Source organism: Platichthys flesus, chromosome 18 (genome assembly GCF_949316205.1).
Source record: "Platichthys flesus chromosome 18, fPlaFle2.1, whole genome shotgun sequence".
NCBI classification, from domain to species: domain Eukaryota; kingdom Metazoa; phylum Chordata; class Actinopteri; order Pleuronectiformes; family Pleuronectidae; genus Platichthys; species Platichthys flesus.
Genome location: NC_084962.1, coordinates 1,240,980 through 1,260,098, shown reverse-complemented (window position 1 = coordinate 1,260,098; position 19,119 = coordinate 1,240,980). Strand labels below are relative to the sequence as shown.

Sequence of the window (19,119 nt, the reverse complement as noted above, 5' to 3'; positions counted from 1 at the left end):
AATGATTGTGAGTCAAGTTTGTTCACATAGACATTCACGCTACTTTGCATATAAAATAATATAAAATATATTTTGCCACAAAGTACAGATGTATTGAGTTTTCTGCACAACAGCGCCAACTGGTGGGGCACCTGCCACTAATGTAGAAACGCCACTGGAATCAGATGAGCTTGCTCTACCGAACAAGACGGAATATTATGGCAGTGTAGTGGAGTGAAGACCAGGCTTTTATTGAGAGGAGATTAGATGAATGAGAGCAGGTGTGCCTTGTCAGCTGCAGTGGGGAAGCCAGCCACACCCCCTGCCACACACACAGCCTGCAGAGGAAGAACAGAAAGGAGACGGGGAGAGAGAGAACAACAAAACACCAACATAATCATCACAGCAAGAACTATATTGAGTGTGAGCAAATTTTTTAGTGAAAAAATTACAAAATATGGATGTGAAATCAATACGACAGAAAGTGAACTCTTTGTCCCCACTTTTGAGTAAAGAGAGGAAAAAACCCTCTGTTCCAAATAAATGTTATTGTGGTTTCCTCTCGTTCTCATGTGTTCTCTGGTGAACAACCCTAGTTTCAGTCTAAGGGTACTGAGGCTTTTGTATTTGACACTATCCTTGGTCTAGAATTTATAATTTTAGGAGGAGATGGAGCATTTTATTTAGAAAGTGGACATATAGGAAGTTATTTTCTGTGTAATGTTTGGTATCAGCTCTAGTAAGTAAGGATCAGTATTTGGCTATAGCCCATCGCATCTATTGGTTTGAGGTCACTGTATAGAGGAAGCAACTGTATTTAGTGTTTAAACAATTTCAAGTGTGCTTGTTATTACTGGAACAATAATTGAGCTATAACAATAATTGTTAGTTGTCAAAAATGTGAATTCAGCTATGGAGGAAGACAAGGTAACTTTTGAGAGAATAAATAACACAGTCTTTCTCTTACAGATGAAAATAAATCATAAGCCCAAACACATTTTACAGATCTGCTTTTTTCAGTTTATTTTCTTTTGCAATCAACTTTTTTTAAATTATTTTTTACATAGAAAAAACTAAAATTACACACACAGAATGAAAAAATAACAATAACCCAATAACCAATAATGGTGAGCTCATTACCCGTCAAATCCAAACTAGGATCTCTCTGACTTCAAAAGGACAAAATGCATCCAACAATATACTAAACAATACATAACAATAAAATGTGCGAAGCAGTCGATTCTTTTACTTTATGTAAATGCAAGGTCTTGGCATCTTCCCACACATCTACAGCTCACTCCAAATGAAAGGACAGGTTTTGTTCAATCTGGATGTTAAGAGATCTTTCCTTTATGTGCTTCTGATGTACAGGATATTTCCCTCGCAAAAATACAATCCAAAGTTGATCTGAGGCTAATATGACATTGGAGCAAAACTTAGTGGAATTTCTATAATGAAATGTCTTCAGTGTGTTCCTTCCCCTCATTGTAGCTCAGACACTGACGAAACACTTTGGTTTCACTGACTCAGACTGCTGAGCCTCATAATCATGTCAGATAAAATTTGCAATATACTGTATATACACTGTGACATGAGGGGGCCATGGATTCTGACCCCAATCACTTCTATCACTGTCAAAGCTTTTTTCCATATTACGATTGACATGGCGTAAGATACAGCAACTTCCTCCAAAAACGATGTGATGCAGCCAGCGCATCTCAGCCAATGACAGTGGTTATGAATGATGTTTGGTTTCTGAAAACAAGCTTTTTCTTGTAGTTCTAGACGAGAGGCCCGAACATGTGTTAAAAATAAAAATGTCCATGTTCCGAAATCCTGGGATTACAGCAATGGAAGACTGGAACACTAACACACCACAGTAACAAAGCTTTCTCATCACAAACACTGTGCACCCTGCTTTGATTGTGTTTTGACATTTATTTAATACTAACAGAAACGAAAAATATCTAATTCAGGACAATAACCAGAATTGTAGAAATGCTGAGGTCATGAACTTTATTCTTAAATTTTTCATCAATTGTTTGAATTATTTTCTGTAAATTCTAATTCTCTATGAACTTCTGGAGAGGAAATACTGAAAGCATTTTTTGGTGTTATAAGTATTCAAACTTAAATATATGATATCCAAATATATTTATACCAGCCTACATTATATCCATGTTCAAAATACACAGCAAAATATAGTATATTGGTGACAAAGTTGTTCAATGAACCACAAGGAGCTGTCTGCCAATACTATGAACACAAGTGACTCCAGTGTGTTAAACAATCTGAAAATACCAAATCTGTGACTGAATTGGAGCAGGTGGATTCAGAAACACTGTGGACTTCAATATGATGAACACAGGTTCAGCATATATAAAGGGAATACTCAAAAACAGTCTTGACAGATATAAAAAGAAAGGAGAACCCTTCAAATGACAATAGCATCTATTTACATTAATGATAATTTACAGTCACTACCGTCTACTCATTCTTTGATCACAGCAAACTCAACATATTCACTTGCTTTTTGATTTAATTACATTCTGGTCATTTGTGTAGTTGGGTACATACATTTTTTATAACTGAGCAGCGAAGACTCCATCATTCAGTACAGGCCATAAAATGAAAACCTGGACCTACCTGGGTGATTGTGCAGCTACTCTACTCAGCATTCTGGGTACAGCCAGCACTTCTTCTCTCTATATAACCTAGACGCTGCAGCTGACACACTGATGCATCAGGCTGACAGAGTAATCGCTAGTTTTAGTCGACTAAAACAAATTACATTTTAGTCTAGTTTTAGTCGACGAAAAACAAATTCCATTTTAGTCTAGTTTTAGTCACATTTAATAGCCACATTAAACTCCTTTTTTATAAAAACATATAGCTGCAGCCTACTAGCTTAAAAATATATATTTAGTTTTAAATGTGAAAACAAAAAGTGAGAGCAGGTCAGACTGGAGGCGAACACAGAAACTGCAGCTTGGTAGAAACCAACTGCAGCTTCTGCTCTGATCAAGAAGCTGAGGCTCTGATCTCTGATCAGCTGAGACCAGAGAAACTCTGTGTTTTCACTGTTTCCATAGTTAAGAAGCAGTGAGTCACTGAGAGGCTTCCTTCACGTGTACTAGCTCTGATCTTGTGTCTCTGAGTGAGTGAGCGGGGCAGGGGGCGGAGCCTCAGGACCGGTGCGCTATCTGGGAGCGCACACACACACACACAGACTCACTCGCCCGCTCCTGATACTTTATGACGGCCTGATACGATGATGTTAAAAAAATTATTGTGACTAAGTCAACCACCAACATTTTCGTCTCATCTCGTCAACGAAAGTTAAAAATAGATTTAGTCATAGTTTTTATTTTCAAAGATCCGTTTTCGTTACGTCTTTGTCTCGTCTTCGTCATGGAAAAAGGGTCGTTAACGAATATATTTCGTCATCGTTTTCGTCAACGAAATTAACACTGTCCCAGATCTCTCAGATCAACTTAGTCTATACGTACAGGAAGCTCATCACCCGGCTCGGGGCCCAGGCTGGTGTAGGTGACAGAAGGTTCTGGTACTCCAAGCCTAAGTTGGGTTGGGTCGTTGGCCAACTGGCTGCCTGTGTTCCTGAACTGCTTGTAGACTCGTGGATCCTGGACCACACAGGTAGATGAGGAGGCGTAAAAGACCAAGCCCAAGATAATGACGACAAATGACAACAGGTAGAGGCCAGAGAACTGCAACACAGAGACAGACAGTATGCTGCTTTACAGTGGTTCAAACCCTATCCTTTAAATACAGATCAGTGGTCAGTGAGCTATTACAGGCCAGCTCTTCTTCAATATATGTATTGATGATAAGGTGGTTTCAAACTTTTTATCACCTTTCGGTTTCAAACAATAACAACAGTCACTCAAATTTTATGTAATCCTGATAGGTGTGTAATCGGACTTTGCGATGGCGTTTGAAACTAAACCAGCTGGTGTAAACCAGTTTTTAAAAAAAATTCTTAATACATATACTGTATATGAATGAAAGTAAACCTTTAACCATGTGACCCTTGGGTCAGGAGTGTTATACCATAATAATCACACCAGTGGGTGCGACGTCACAAGTTGCCTTCAGTGGGAACTACCTGAGGAACCCCCTGTAATCTGGACTGATGGGAATGTGTAAGTAGCCAAATCAAAGGGCCATAGCCTGAAACAATGTCCCAAACCTGTGCATACAAAAGGAAAGCAACTTTAGATACATTGAATTTAGCTGTCTACACTCCAGGTCCCTGGTTTACTTGGGGATGAGGAAGTAGCTGGAATAAACCCTCTGTCTTTCTTTAACAGGAAGAGGTCATATTCAATTCAATCCAATTTAATTTTTATCCAACAATATAAATTATCTCAAGGCACTTTATATAAAAAGGATGAGATGTTCCCACAAGTAAGAATTGATAGCAGCGCTAGTTAATACTACTACTAAAACTACTAATAATAATAATAGTTGAGTAGTGTCAGAACTTGATCTAGCATATATGGAGTAGCCTTGCACAGCAACTCCAAATGTGGTACTGAGTTGCAGCGATGCTTTCAATGGTCTTACACATTTCCTCCAACTGTCTTTGCATAAGGTCTACTTTTAAAGTGCCCATATTGTGTAAAATACTTTTTCTGGGCTTTCCGTAATGACTTGAAGGGGGTCAGGAGGGACCCTCAAAGTAGGAAAACAGTCCATTCTAAGAAATAAGTTATTGAAACGTCTTGTTTCGTACTTCCTCCCCCGTTTGAGTCATATAGGTTTGCACTGGTCTCTCAGCCACACCCAGCCAGTACCAGTCCAGGCTTCGAACCCACAACCCCTGCTCCTTAACACCACTGAGCTAGCAGCTTGTTAACTTCCAAAGGCAAACCATAACAAACAACACTGAAGAAACACTGCAGCCTGGAGGGATGCAAGGAAGAGAAGGTGTCTGTGCACATTCCTCCTAAGAGTGTTTCTGATCAAGACCAGCTGTTACGCTTTATTTCTTCTGAAGTGCCATGTCGCTATGCTCAGTGAGAAGAAACCTAGACATTACTCGTCACTCGGGACTGAAACTCCGTACTGTAACTCTGGGTTAGGGTTAGGATACTCCTACATTGGCCAACTGTCCTTCTAAAACTTGAACAAACATGGGGACGGTGTAACCTTGGGTTGGGGGTTCCATCTTGTATTTATGATAAAAATACTTGACACAGACTTTGAAATAGTTGTTGAGCTTATGATACGTCAGCGTTACAGGAACTGTCAGTCTGTTTCCTGTCTTTAGATAACAAGGAACAGGTTTGTCTGTCACAGATGCAGTCAAGGTAAATATTCCTGACACGCTCACCTGGATGGACATAGCTACTCCACAGATTGATCATCTCAATACCATTTGAGTCAAGTCGGACATATTTAATCCAATGATCAAAATCCACGCAATACAATCAAATGCAATGTTGTTCTCAGGCACATCTTTTAACCTACACATTATCAAATCATTACCTTGGCTCTTTGAAAGTACCTTGTATTGAAAGAGGAAAATACCACAAAAGAGGCTGTATAGGTCCGATGTGAGCAGAGAGAGATTGACTGAGGTGGCACTCGTCCTCTTTATCACCACAGGCATGAAGCTGTACAGGCCAAACATGAAACCACCAAAACCCACGTAGAGTAGACCTGCAAACAAACAGAGAGAGCAGCTGATTTTACATTGCATTGACACTGCTTTTTAAAACTACTTCTGTATAACTTATAGATAATGTGAAGGTATTCAGGTTGTGTGTGTGTGTGTGTGTGTGTGTGTGTGTGTGTGTGTGTGTGTGTGTGTCAGTCTATTCTCACCTATCTGCCAGTCCCAGGATACCTTCAGCAGCTCCTTGTGTTCCATGATTGCCCTGCAAGAGAATACATATACAGAGATTAGAGAACAGCATTGTTCCCTCAGGGACCTGGAGCTTAATCTCCATCTCCAAATGGTTTCAAGACTTTCTGACAGGATGTCCTCAGGTAGAGAAAGCAGTAAACATCTTTCTAAATTACTGGCAGCACTGGAGCCCAGTCTGGTAAAGTTAGCTGCCAACACCTGGGTCTGAACAGCTACAATCCTGAAAGTCCTTACCAGCCTGAGGTGTAGAACCATGCCTCATGGTTTGATGCCAACTAGCTAGGAGCCTATTGTAAGCTTTATACTTCATAAACTTCTCAATTTGCAGAGATAGCTTGGTCAATATTTTGAGTTAAAAAAGTGAATCTGGAGATACCCTCCCAAGGAATATTGCCATTAAGTTTGGTGAAAATGTTTCCATTCTTTGCTAATTTATTTTGTGCTAACACACAGTTTGAAAACAATTCCCTGCAGCCAGGGGAAAAAAAGTTAGCCTTGCCTGTCAGGAGCCAAAGTCAAGAATAACAGTCACAGAGTAACAGACTGACTCATGCCAGCATGGAAATATAACATCCTGCCTACCAGTACCATGGTGGTGGCCCAAAACTCTAGTGAATTGCTCAAACCATTTTCCCTTCTCTGAAAAGAAATCCAGAAATAGTTTTTTCTCCTGTAGAATTCCTTTATGAAAAACACTAGTCATCATTCATCACAATAACGCTTGCTTAAGTCATTAGGTTTTCTGTTTGTTCCTGTTGTTTGATACAGCAGTGGAGAGTCCCACTGATATGCTGATTTCCAAAGCTTTGTTTGGACATTTAGTATTTGGTCTAAATCTAAGAAAGTTTATTTGTCTTGTGTTTCACTTTCACCAGTATTGTTGTTATTAGCTACACAAATCTAATACTTCAACTTTGAATTTGAGAAAATCCCCAGATGATTCTGGGGAAGTTATTATCACTTATTTAATTTTGAATGTGTTCTAAAACTCTTTTGTTAATTACAGGTTATTAAAGGAAACTGTGGGAGCAGCAGCAGCAGCAGACCATAAGTCGATTTTTCTTACACAGGGCACTACTGATGCACTCCTCCAGTCCTCCACTCAAAACAGGTCAATCTGAGGGGGGCTTTTTTAGACAGGGTAAAAAGGTGCTGTTTTAAATGATCCTTGTGGTATTTTGACCAAAAAATGTTACAGACATTTCATTAAGACCCCAAGGAAACATATCAACTGTGGTAAAATGGGCATAATATGTCCCCTTTAAGATATAGTGTAAATTATGCCGTTTTGAGTCGAATATGATTGTCTGGGCTTGGAGTTTGGATGACACCACACAAGCAGTATAACAACATGTTGTGTTTTTTTCTATTGTTTTATTACATTTGAAACTTTTCCAGACTTTCAATTGTATCGGATTTTGGAAAAGCTAAAAACTACTTAAACAATCTAATTGTAGCAAATACAATTATTTGCTAATTTTTAATCATTATTTAATAAATAATGATTAAAAATTAATTATTAAAATTAAGAACAAAACACTTGGAACAACTTAATTTTAAACAGTATTCAACCTAAACTTTGTATTTATTGTAGCAATTTTTAAGTAAGTAGTTGCAGAGGAAAATCTAATTGACCTAACTCAAAGTTGGGTGTTGGTTTAAGGTCATTTCATAATAAGTTGCCATGACTCAAAAAAGATCCACGCAAACTGTTGTGTTAATTTTATTAAGCCTAGACATTCCTTTTTCGAGTGTATTTACTTGAGTATTTTACACAAACTCACAGTTGGATGCCGCTAAAGAAGGATCCGAAGAGTCCCATCATCCCGAGGAACTCCACACGGCTCAGGTTCTTCACAATGAATTCCTCACAGATGTTGGAGATCCCATACAGTGTTGCTCCGCCCAGAACCAAAAGATCCCCAAATAGCTTCTGTTCGCCTGGACAAATGCGGGAGAACAATAAAGAAGTGGGTAAAAGATTAAAAGTGAAAAAAAACTACTGCGAGCAGTAGGCTGACTGCGTCCCAAACCAACTGGAATCATCCACAAGTATTTTCACTTGTCACATTGAGGTCAGGAAAGCTATGCCTGTCAAATCAAGGAGGGCTAACAGAATTCATTGTAAATGTATGGTGCTGTGTACTCTCGCTATGTTTGTGTGCATGTGTCTGGAGGAGGTGCTCACCGAGGCCTTGCTGCCGACCAAGTAGGATATCAGCTCCGACCATGCAGCCGATACCCAAGAGGCACAGCCCTGCCCCAACAAAGTGGGCTGCCTTGTACCTCACCAAGAGAAAAAACCAAGACAGCAGCAGGACAACCGGGATGACAAAACCGTCTAACAACTGAGAGGAAGGACAAAGAGAAACAAACACACACACAAATAATGACCTCTTTGATTTACGCTTCAATCATATCCAGCTCTGTTGTTTTTTTCTCCTCCTGCATGGGTTTACCATCAGACTGGTGATATCAGACTGTTGCAAACACTGTGTCCAAAAGATCAGTACGCCACTTCGCACAAAAAAGTTGGGATCTATAAAAACAAAGTCAAACGTATGAAGATTTTGAAGACGGGAACGTGTCGATGCAGAAGTCAGATAGGGAATTGAAGACAGATTATAAATCCACTTATCATCAACATTAAGACCAGCAGTGTAATTTGTGCTTAGACCTAGCTGTTCCATAAGAACCTTCATTGTTAAGGATATAAAAAACTTACTCTCTGATACCATAAAATAGCAGAGTTGCGGAAACAAGAGATTAACAGTTTTTGATAATATAATACCACTATGCATGTATCACCAAGAACAACAGTGTGCTCATATAGTGTGTGTGTGTGTGTGTGTGTGTGTGTGTGTGTGTGTGTGTGTGTGTGTGTGTGTGTGTGTGTGTGTGTGTGTGTGTGTGTGTGTGTAAAATCGCTGCATTGAATATGACTGTGCTGTCACGCACACAGACCACACTGGATACCACTTACAAAACATAAATCAACTATTACACAGACCGTATTGACAGAAACGAACCATCCCAGTACAATCAGAAGTACTCACCACTCTGGGTTAATTAGCCATAGATAAATGTGTGTGATATGATTAACACTGTATAGTGCGGGAGAGCGCTGTCTACAAAGTTATTAATTTGATATGAACTGCCACTAATTTATTTCTAAAATTTATCATTTTGCAGAGACACCCTTTCAAATGAAAAGTGGACCCATATCATGTCAGTAAAATGCCCCCGGCAGCTTGACAGAGCCACTAGATCCACTCACAGTTAGTGTAGAGCATTAAGGCCTGTACCATTTTCTTTGAATACATCAAACTCCTGGTGGGCGGCGATGGACGGTGACTGAGGACTGGAGTGGCGTCTGGTCTGGATGGTGGATCGTGGTCTAGATGGTTGCTGAGCATGGACTGTGCTTGCAGCGGGACTGCTTGGCATGTCATGTTGGGGTTGTCCTTCGGGATGTCTACCCTCATCAATGCTGCTAGAGACTTCTCTCGCAGGTTTCTACATATTTTTACCCTGTTAAAAGGTTTTTTTGTAGTTTTTCCTTACTCTTGCTGAGGGTTAAGGACAGAGGATGTCACACCCTGTTAAAGCCCTATGAGATGAATTGTAATTTGTGAATATGGGCTATACAAATAAAATTTGATTGATTGATTGATCAAACAAACCCACTTCTAGAGAATATGGTAAAGGATGACTCATCTGACTGTGTTCCATTACAACTTTGAACATCCCCCATTATAATCCGCCAAAATACAAGTGTACCTGGGTTTTGAAGGGAATGGAAGATTGGACTCTGTCTGGTTGTTTCATGTAATGCCAAAAACACATATTTGATTAATTAATAGAATCACGCACAACCAAGCATGCATCTGGTGCAGCAAACCTTTTCTCTCCTGTAACAGTAGATTTGGACCATCAGCTCAGGTGGTTAAAATAGAGCCATTAGATTCATTCTTTGGGACTTTGAATGTCCGTAAAAAAATGTAATATGATCCATCCAATAATAAAAAACTATTTACTATGCGGTTTAACAAAGATATCTTGACTTTCACTTGTTGGTATGGGGTTTGCTCCAAAAACAGAGGATCCTACATTTACAACAATGCAAGACAGGAGTTTCTTTAGCATTACCAAGCATTTGTAATGCAGATCACTTTCTCAGACAAAGCTCCCACATCAGCCATAAAAAAAATTATACCACAGGCTGAGCAGAGCGGAACATGACCAGGACCTTTACATGTGTGTGAAATGCAGTGTCACAAATTTCATTTTTTTAAAGTTTTGAACAAACACACACAATCACACACACACACACACACACACACACACACACACACACACACACACACACACACACACACACACACACACACACACACACACCACGAACCTGTACACTGGAGAGTGTAGTGTACTGGTAAGCCTTCAGGACCAGATAGTTGGCCTCGATGTCTACCAAACCCAGAATCATGTATTTCCACCAGCGTTGCTTCAGAATGGGCAGCAAGTTCCCTTCACCTGGTGTGACACACAGCAAATACAATGGAAAAAGTGTTTTATAAAGGTTAAATCCGCGGAACAGAATAGAAACACTGTTTACATTGCTGGACTTCTTAGAACATTATGATTTCCCTTTACAGTATGAAAAATTGTTCCCTGCTTCAGAGTTTGGGTCAAGAATCATCTGAGTCTGTGATCATTTTCACCAACAACTGCTACATCAGCTGCACAGCAGCTGTGGCTGAGGGGCTAGATGGTGATGTGTCCTTGGGCAAGATACTGAACGTAGAATGTCCCTCATAGATGCACTGTTTTAATATGTGTGTGAAAGGGTAACATCAGTGACCTGTACTGTGCAAGCACTTTGAGTGGTCATGAAGACTAGAAAAGCGATATATATATATAAATACAGCCAGAGAGGGGATGTGAACTGCGACAGCTAGCAGTGGAGAGGACCCAGCCAGTTCAGCATGATGCCCAAGGACTTGGAAGAATGGAAGCAGTACACCCCCCCGCCCCACCAACTCCCCTGTTTTCCCAGCCTCATGTGCCAGTTTTTTGAAAAAATCCTACCTTGAATTTGGCTTACATGAGACACTGACTCCATTTTAAATGCAAACCTTCACTAAGATCCATAAACTCTCAGGCTGGTTTCTAATGGTGAGGTTTCATATAGATGTTTCATGCAGCCAACACAAGCTTTTTTACTCCTCTGATGTACACTATGCTAATTATTCTTTAGTTTCTTGTTTAAATAAATGAGTTACGTATATTCTCTGTATAACTAGAAAGGAACTCTGTAGGGTCCCTACCTGCACAAAAGGCCCCATGTTTTCCTCATGAAACACAATTCAATTCACTAGATCCAGATTTATATTAGCGATCTGCACCAAATTGTACAGTTCATAGATATCAGTCTCCTAAATGTTTTCTCATCAAGATTCTTGGACTAATCTCTGAGAAATTAAAGATAATGAAAATGACCCATTCCGCATCCCTCCATCAAGTTCCGTGGTAATCCATACCCTTCATGATGGAGGCAGCTAATACAGTTCAGTTCCCGGTTTCAAAGAATTAACAGTAATTCTCTGAACTTGTACCTCTAACTATGATTTTCTATGAACTAAACACCATAGTGATGAAAGTTAAACTGTGACACATATTGAAGTATGCAGCACAGTATGATATGTAAAAGACGTGTGAGAGCTAGATGTGGGCCATGTGTGAACAGGACTGAAACCAAAGGAAATGGATCCTTCTCCACATAGTTGCATCATGTTATGAATACATATATATTCATTTGGTGCTTTATATACTTTTGATGCTATGCTGCTATTGTTTGAATGTTTGCACATTTGTTAGTTTGTCTATAACTTACAATTTGAAAATGTCTTGTGTGTTAAGATGCATAACAGGGTTGAGTGAAATGCACACACAGACACACAAACAATTCCCAACGTATTTTCTGTGTGTACCTTGCCGGACTGCCAGTGTCGTGGTGTAGACCAAAAACAGCAGGATGTAGTTGAGAAAGCTCTGGAACACTGGTGTGTTAGCATGTAAGTCATCAGCCAGGTACTTGCTAGTCAGACTAATAGCACAGATTAACAACGACAAGACCTGGCCCATAGCCAGGGTCACCAGGAGGTCTCTGCAGAGGACAAGGGACATGGGCAAAGCTCATCAGTGTTTCATTTGACATCATTAACACAAGGAAATAGAATAATATTAGCCAGTACCACATCAGTATCACTCAGGTTCATATATATGTCTCTGTCATGTTGCAAATTAACACACAAACACACACACACACACACACACACACACACACAAATAAACACACATAAAGCCTGAAATTACACTTCAAAATGCCAAAATCTTGTCCAAATGGGGGCAGTGGGAACAGGAAGTGAACAAAACACTGAAAAACACTTGTCCACTTTCAAATCCCTACTCAAGACTCATTAGAACTGCTCTTAATGTATGACAATGTTATGTTGTGTATTCATCTTTAGTGTGTGTGTCTTTGAGTTCCTTGAGAAGTGCTATACAAAAAAAGGTATTGTTTTTATGATTATTATTTGTATTATTATTATCGGCACAGATAGCACTGGACCACGTTACAAATGTGGATTGTTCTGCAGATTTAAAGGTGATGGTGGAGTTCAACATTAAAGGAATAACTCACTGCTGGTAAGATCGCCTTAAAATAAAATATGTGTACCTATGTAAGATAGATAAAAAAAAATGGATGGTTCAGTATGACTTTAGAAAACGTAAAACGTAAATGCTTAAAAACGTATAGAAATACTACAATATAAATGAGCCAGGCCTCAGCTTCTGGTATATTTACAATTGCTATCAGAGCCAGGGTCCATATACCACTTGTAGGAGTAAGGAGAACTTAGCCTATGGAAAATCTTAAAAACAAATACTTTGTGGTCTCCATATCAAACCATAGGTCTATGAACAGATCAGAAAAGGCAGTGGAGTTCACTTCAGCACACATTCAAAACCGATAGCACAGGTTTGATGTGAGCACAAACACACTGAAGCTATTTAGAAGCTATTAAGAAGCTGTTGGGGTTGTTGTTTGTGGGTTATAGCAGCCAGCTGTCCCCTTTTCATGTTGCTGAATATTAAATCTTTTAGTGGTATGGAGCACCGTCACTACCGGCTTACTTTTACCGATGCTACTACGTCAAATAACTGGTCAGAGCTAATCAATTTATGCTAAACTCTTAAAGCACCACTGGGTCACGAATACACAAATATAAGCAGTGTATGGGCTAAGCTAGTCTTGAATGGGAATATAAAAACGTGTATATTTTCACAAAGTTGCTGTGTCTGAAACAAAGACACTGTTGATCTCACTCTGTGCTCAGACACCTGATTTTCCAAATGCTTGGTTGTTCCCTCATGTTTCTTTTCGGGATCCTGAACTACGTCTCCAGTACTCCTTTGTTCATATAGGCCCGAAACATTTGTGTAAAGTTAAACATGCTGGAGTTGGAAATACACAACATAGTGACTCCTCTTTTGTTTCTATTGGTGCATATTTTCCCCAGCAGCACCACCAAGTGTCCCCAGTAAGGCAGCTCTGCACCTCTATCCTCACGGCCAAGTGCAGCTTTAGGCCTCCTACTCCTCCATATGCCGTTATCCGTCCACAGTGTATTGAAGCTCAATGAATACAGTTCCAATATAGTATCTATTTGGTTATTGTCTTTTAGTTGTTATTCTAGTTCGTTCCAACCCCTCTTGATCCAAAGGCTCACAAAGATGTGGAAGTGGAAACAACCAAGGAGCTGACATAAGTCACCAGTGACGTAAAGATTGTCATTTGGTCGACTTAGGGCACACAAACATCGGATATATCTCAATGGAGGCAACATGGTGGGAAATCAAATATTTTACACTTTGATATACTCTAAATATTGCAACAATGCAAAGCAGGTTTAAATCTACTCAGTGCCCATTTAAGGTCAGCATTGAGACATTATTCAGTAGAAACTGATGGACATATTATCTTTTGACATATATATATATTTATCAGCTAGGTAATGAGAAATTAGAGAACAACCTAACATTTGTTAATCAGGAGACAGTGGTCACTTCATTAAGTACATCTTTCTTGTTTTAACAGCTTAATTACTGCATAACCTGAGCTCTTTAAATATATGAATCTGCTAGTTGAAGCACTGCTTGCTTGACTTCGCAGCATCTGCTGATTTGCTGCTTACCTTCATGCTGCCACTCTCCCATTCACCTAAAGGTGCTGTGGTAACTGAGCTGTTTTTGGAGCACATGTGACATACATATACCTCTGTACAAACCGCATCTTAGTACTTTTTAAGAACCAGATGAAGGGATCCCAACAAAAGGGGGAATAAATGTCAGGCAACATGTTGGTATCGGTTTATATAGCAATATATCATGTCGCTCCATTTGCCTGTATGTGAGCCTCCTTTGTTGTCAGTCAGTTGTCAAGGTTTAATTTCAGTCACATCCCTCTGTCTGTGACAGCAGTGATAACACCACTGTCTCTCTCTCTCTCTCTCTCTCTCTCTCTCTCTCTCTCTCTCTCTCTCTCTCTCTCTCTCTCTCTCTCTCTCTCTCTCTCTCTCTCTCTCTCTCTCTCTCTCTCTCTCTCTCTCTCTCTCTCTCTCTCTCTCTCTCTCTCTCTCACACACACACACACACACTGGCATGGGCCTCATATGCTGGTCTCAAATTCAGCTTGCAGCCAGATAGACAGTCCAATGGCCCCGGGATGAGCAACAGAAGCCAGGGATCACAGAACAGCAGATGGCAGGAAAGGGACTAGGTGTATGTGTGTGAGTTTTCTTGTCCAAGAGTATGTGCCAGAGCACATGAGGAATGCAAATGGAGTTTACATGCATCCGTGAGAGTGGTGCAGGTGATTGGGGATGGATGAGGCGGAGACAGGGACGGTACAGCAGCCATTGTGCAGCTAAAGCCTGAAACATGCTTCTGCGTTTTCACGGGCCCGTAAGCGCAAGAGCCCTTCCGGGTCCCTTAAGCCTGAAACATGCTTCTGCGTTTTCACGGGCCCGTAAGCGCAAGAGCCCTTCCGGGTCCCTTACGTGCTTATGTATCCCTCCTTACGTGCTGACGGGTGTCGACCCCCTTTTCTAAAATTTACGGCAAAGCTCCGCAAGCTCACTCAGCCCGCAAGGCTGTGATTGGTCTGCTCTACATCCCTTCTGGAGCTGCATTTCCGGTTTCATGCCCCATAAAACCGGCAGAAATCACGGAAGATTTAGAAGAACGAATATGGACCAAATAGAAGAGCACTTGGCAGAAGATATCCGATAGTATGATCACTTGTATAACCTGTCACTGACTGGCGGATTTGTCCGCCAGAAAAAGGCTACGAGGAGCCGCAGTGGCTATGTAAATAAACAATCGACGAAGAAGAAAGAAGGCGTCTCTAAGGTCGTCTCGACAAAAAGCATTACTCCGCCTAGTGTTCTGGCGCAGAATTGCTTTGTAAGACGCGCAACGGTTGGGGAAGCATGAATGAAAACGAGTCTTGCGCCACAGCGGCGTGAAAAGACGCAGACGCAGTCGCAGAAGCATGTTTCAGGCTTCAGGCTTCAGGCTCAGAGCAGGCAGATGAAGCCACCGTGGTCGTCAGGTTGAGGCTCTGTACTGGCTCCACATGCTGTAGGAATGTCCCCACTCCACCGCCTCTACAAACACCTCAACACACGCGATGTGACGCTAATGCAAACGGATGCTGCTGTTTGCAGCTGTTGACATCTGTTGCACAACACCTCCTGCAGCGGCCTACTGAATTTGACGGCTTGATGTTACAGGTTGTGCATGAAACCGACGAGGAGTAAAAGCCCCTCACCGCCCCATGCCCGCAGTCAGTGATGCTAACTCAGCATGGAGCGAATGTGAAGGGATGCTCGTCTTACCTGGTTAGGAACTTCCGGATCCGCTGGTAGAGACTGGGCGCCGGGGTGCCTGTACCTCTGGGAACGCTCTCCACCGTGGAAACAACAGAAATCATCCTGCCACAGAAGTCAGCGCATTGTGCTCCCAGAAGGACCTGAGGAGGAGAAGGATGAGGAGGTGACGGGGTGACGGGGTGCAGCCTCACCTCAGCGGTGGAGAGGCGGCGGACCGAGCCGGTGTCCGTGCTGCAGACAGCGGTGCGCAGATGGAGCAGGGCAGCTGCTACTGGTTCGCTCTTCCCTGGTGACAAACTACGGGATTCACAACCAGGTCCTGTGTCTGATGTGGAGAAGCCAAAGTAACCACAAGGTGGCGCTCCAACAACCAGACACCCTCATGGGACGAAGACGTAACACATAAGCAGGCATGTGCACAGACATTTTTGGGGGCAGGTGCTCAAACCTATAAAAAGGGCACCCATCGCCAAAATTATTTAGGAAATTAAGGATAATAATAAAAAATAAATAAAAACTTACTGCTTCTCCCTCATTTGTTTCACTAGTTGGTGGCCTGATCCAAGATAAAGGAGAGTTGCTACCCTGAACTGCTTGCTGCAGTTCCCTGTCCTTCTGCTTTTGGAGTCTCTCTTTTCTTGGCATTATGCTACAAATGTTGTGCATAATAATCAAAGAGTGACTTACATAATCTCTATGAAGCTGACAAAACAGTCCACACACATTTTTTTATGTTTTCTGACAGAGTTGAAGCATAAGCAGCATTACACTAATAATATACCACAATATACCTCACCAGACTGTCATGTAGCTCAACATGTAGCAGACCTACCTTTCATTTCAATAAAACAAAACTAGTGAACTTGTCTAATTTGTAGAACAGTAAAACTGCATTTAAATTATCTGCCTGCCTGCCTGTCTGCCTGTATCTCTCCCTCTCTCTTCATTAAACATGACAAACGTCAGTAAACAGCTGGACAAGGCTTTGAAGTCACGGATTTCTTGAGTTTTTTGGCTATTTATTTTTTAGGAAACGTCGGACCAGTTGCGACGTAATGTTTTCAGCGGCGCTAATGTTGTGGTTAATTTATCACCAAACAACGTCGGGGGATTGCACAAACACCGTCAGGGGCACTTTTCTCATCCAGGGCAAAGGGGCAGGTGCTTGAGCACCACTAGGGGTCTATCTGTGCACGTGCCTGCACCTAAGGATGAGGGAACATGCACTGCAGACTTCCTCAGAGCGCCGTACACACTGGACTGTAGAAGAGACCAGTACACCTCAGTCCTGAACTACTTGGACTTATTGTGTGGTTCATTTGGTTTTGAAGAGGGTCAGAGTTTTCCTACCATGCCCGACCCATTAAATGTAATTATGTAGTTTTGAATGGAATATTTTTACTTAATCTGGATACATTTAGTACAGAGTAGATACTTACAATGCTGCAAATACCTTTATCTTTCTGATGTTCCCCTTTACACTTGACATACATTGCACGTCTGTACATCCTTGGCGATGGAGTTTTTCCCTACTCTTGGTGAGGGTTAAGGACAGAGGATGTCACACCTTGTTAAAGCCCTATGAGACAAATTGTGATTTGTGAATATGGGCTATACAAATACATTTTGATTGATTGATTGATTTTTTTGAGAGTTTATGTTAGAGTGTTGGACTCCAACATGTTTCTATCTAAGGGATGCTGTTGAATCTGTCTCACAGTGTATCAGTTTGAATCTGGTTGTTGTGGTGACATCCCCATACAAATTGCTGCTGGTGAGGCTTTTTCTCAGAGCGACGACTTGAGAGAAGGAACCAAGGACAGACACTGCTCCTGATACTAAGTAGAAAAGCATTAGTTTAAGCTCTCCTGAAACAGAATCAATCTTAAGAAAAATCAAAAAAACAAAAAGAACCATCAGGAACCCTTTATTGTTTAAAGTGTTCATGCTGTTTGGTGTGAACTGAAGGATGTCAGCAGAGAGTCACTGTTGCTCACAACAAGGATCCACTGACCACTCAATCAACGTGTCTGTCTTGACATGTGTCATCTTCCACAGTTTTTGGCCAAGAGTGATTTTTCCATTTCAGCTTCAAATCTAGAGAAGAGGAAAGGACAGATAATACACTGCTTTACAACAAACAAGGAAGAAAAACTGATAAAAGTTAGGGAAAGTTTAAGGAAAGTAACAGAATCTTGTGTAGAACAAATGCTTTATATTATTTCTTTAATCATCCTGCTTTAGATCTTATTTTGGCGCACACCTCAGGAAGTTCTGATCCGCAGGTTGAGAACCTCTGTTGTGACAAAACAGAAGAGTTTGCACCAGGAGTCACTAGTGTGTCATGTGATATTAAAACATTTATTTGATACTGATCCACCAAACAGTTCCATGTCCAGTGTGAATTCACCATCATCAGGGTGTACTGTTCTAATCCAGACAACCTTCCCTACACTGCTCAAAACAAAGGTTTGAATCAGTTTTTGCTCAAACTGAAGCACCAAACTGTTATTTCCGAAAACTGCAAAGGAAAAACACACAGCGGCTCACAGAAGTCAACAAAATGCTTAAAACCTTGCTGTGGATTTGAAATGTAACTTTGGGAGTGTAGAGGCAATTTGTGTGTACAGCCTAAGTGATCAGAGGAAAGAAAAGCGAAGACATTGATGCAGTCCTGATGATATGGAGCCGTGCACTCTTTATGTCCACATATACAGTAGGTCTAAAGGTGTGGTGTGATGGTTTCCTGCATTTAACAGTCAGACAAAAAAAGCACATGAGCACAGTAACATGATGATGCTGAGGCTCTAGGGTATGAACAGAACAAATGCTTCTACCAGCAGCCAGACCTCAAGAGTTTGTGTGACTTTTTAATGCTTGTTTGCTTTATACAAAAAAACTAAACCTGGGTTTGCAGCCTAACACGGTGTCTTGTCGGTAAAAAAATGGTTTTGAAGGTTTTTTATTTAGATAAGAGGTTAAATTGCATCCTCAGCAGTAAATGGACAGGGCTAGTTAGCATGCTAACTTCAATAAAATAGAAAATAAAAGGTTACCATTAGTGTGGTTTTCTACTGCTGCAGTAAAAGTATTAGGGTAGATTGGTAAGTAAGGGTTGTGAATGACAAGGTTGGCTTGTAGCAATGAAAAAAAAACTTACATATGACAACTTTAAATGTATTCTCTTAGGTATGCTATGATCTTTAGAGCATCTCCACCATCACATTTTCTTTGACATCTACAATTTGTGGTACATTTATAATTAATTTGAAAGACCTGAGCCCCAAA

The 19,119-nt window shown here is 40.9% G+C and overlaps 1 protein-coding gene across 1 annotated transcript; it reads right to left on the bottom strand.

Annotated features, from left to right (window-relative positions):
• Positions 1 to 1,427: 1,427 nt before the first annotated feature.
• Positions 1,428 to 16,166, bottom strand: slc35f1 (solute carrier family 35 member F1). The gene is made up of 8 exons (XM_062412130.1): positions 15,838 to 16,166; positions 11,866 to 12,041; positions 10,281 to 10,408; positions 8,061 to 8,220; positions 7,657 to 7,813; positions 5,830 to 5,882; positions 5,510 to 5,664; positions 1,428 to 3,707 (listed from the first exon to the last, which is right to left on the bottom strand). Exons 1-8 carry the CDS (start codon positions 15,930 to 15,932, stop codon positions 3,474 to 3,476), a joined length of 1,158 nt encoding a protein of 385 aa, XP_062268114.1. The 5' UTR covers positions 15,933 to 16,166; the 3' UTR covers positions 1,428 to 3,473.
• Between the last annotated feature and the right edge of the window lie 2,953 nt (positions 16,167 to 19,119).

Coding starts and splice junctions, on each gene's coding strand:
- slc35f1 (XM_062412130.1), bottom strand. CDS start 15,932: ATGATTTCTGTTGTTTCCACGGTGGAGAGCGTTCCCAGAGGTACAGGC. Junction 10,409..11,865: donor GACACTGGCAGTCCGGCAAG/GTACACACAGAA, acceptor GTGTCACACCAG/GTGAAGGGAACTTGCTGCCC. Junction 7,814..8,060: donor TGGTCGGCAGCAAGGCCTCG/GTGAGCACCTCC, acceptor GCATTTGTCCAG/GCGAACAGAAGCTATTTGGG.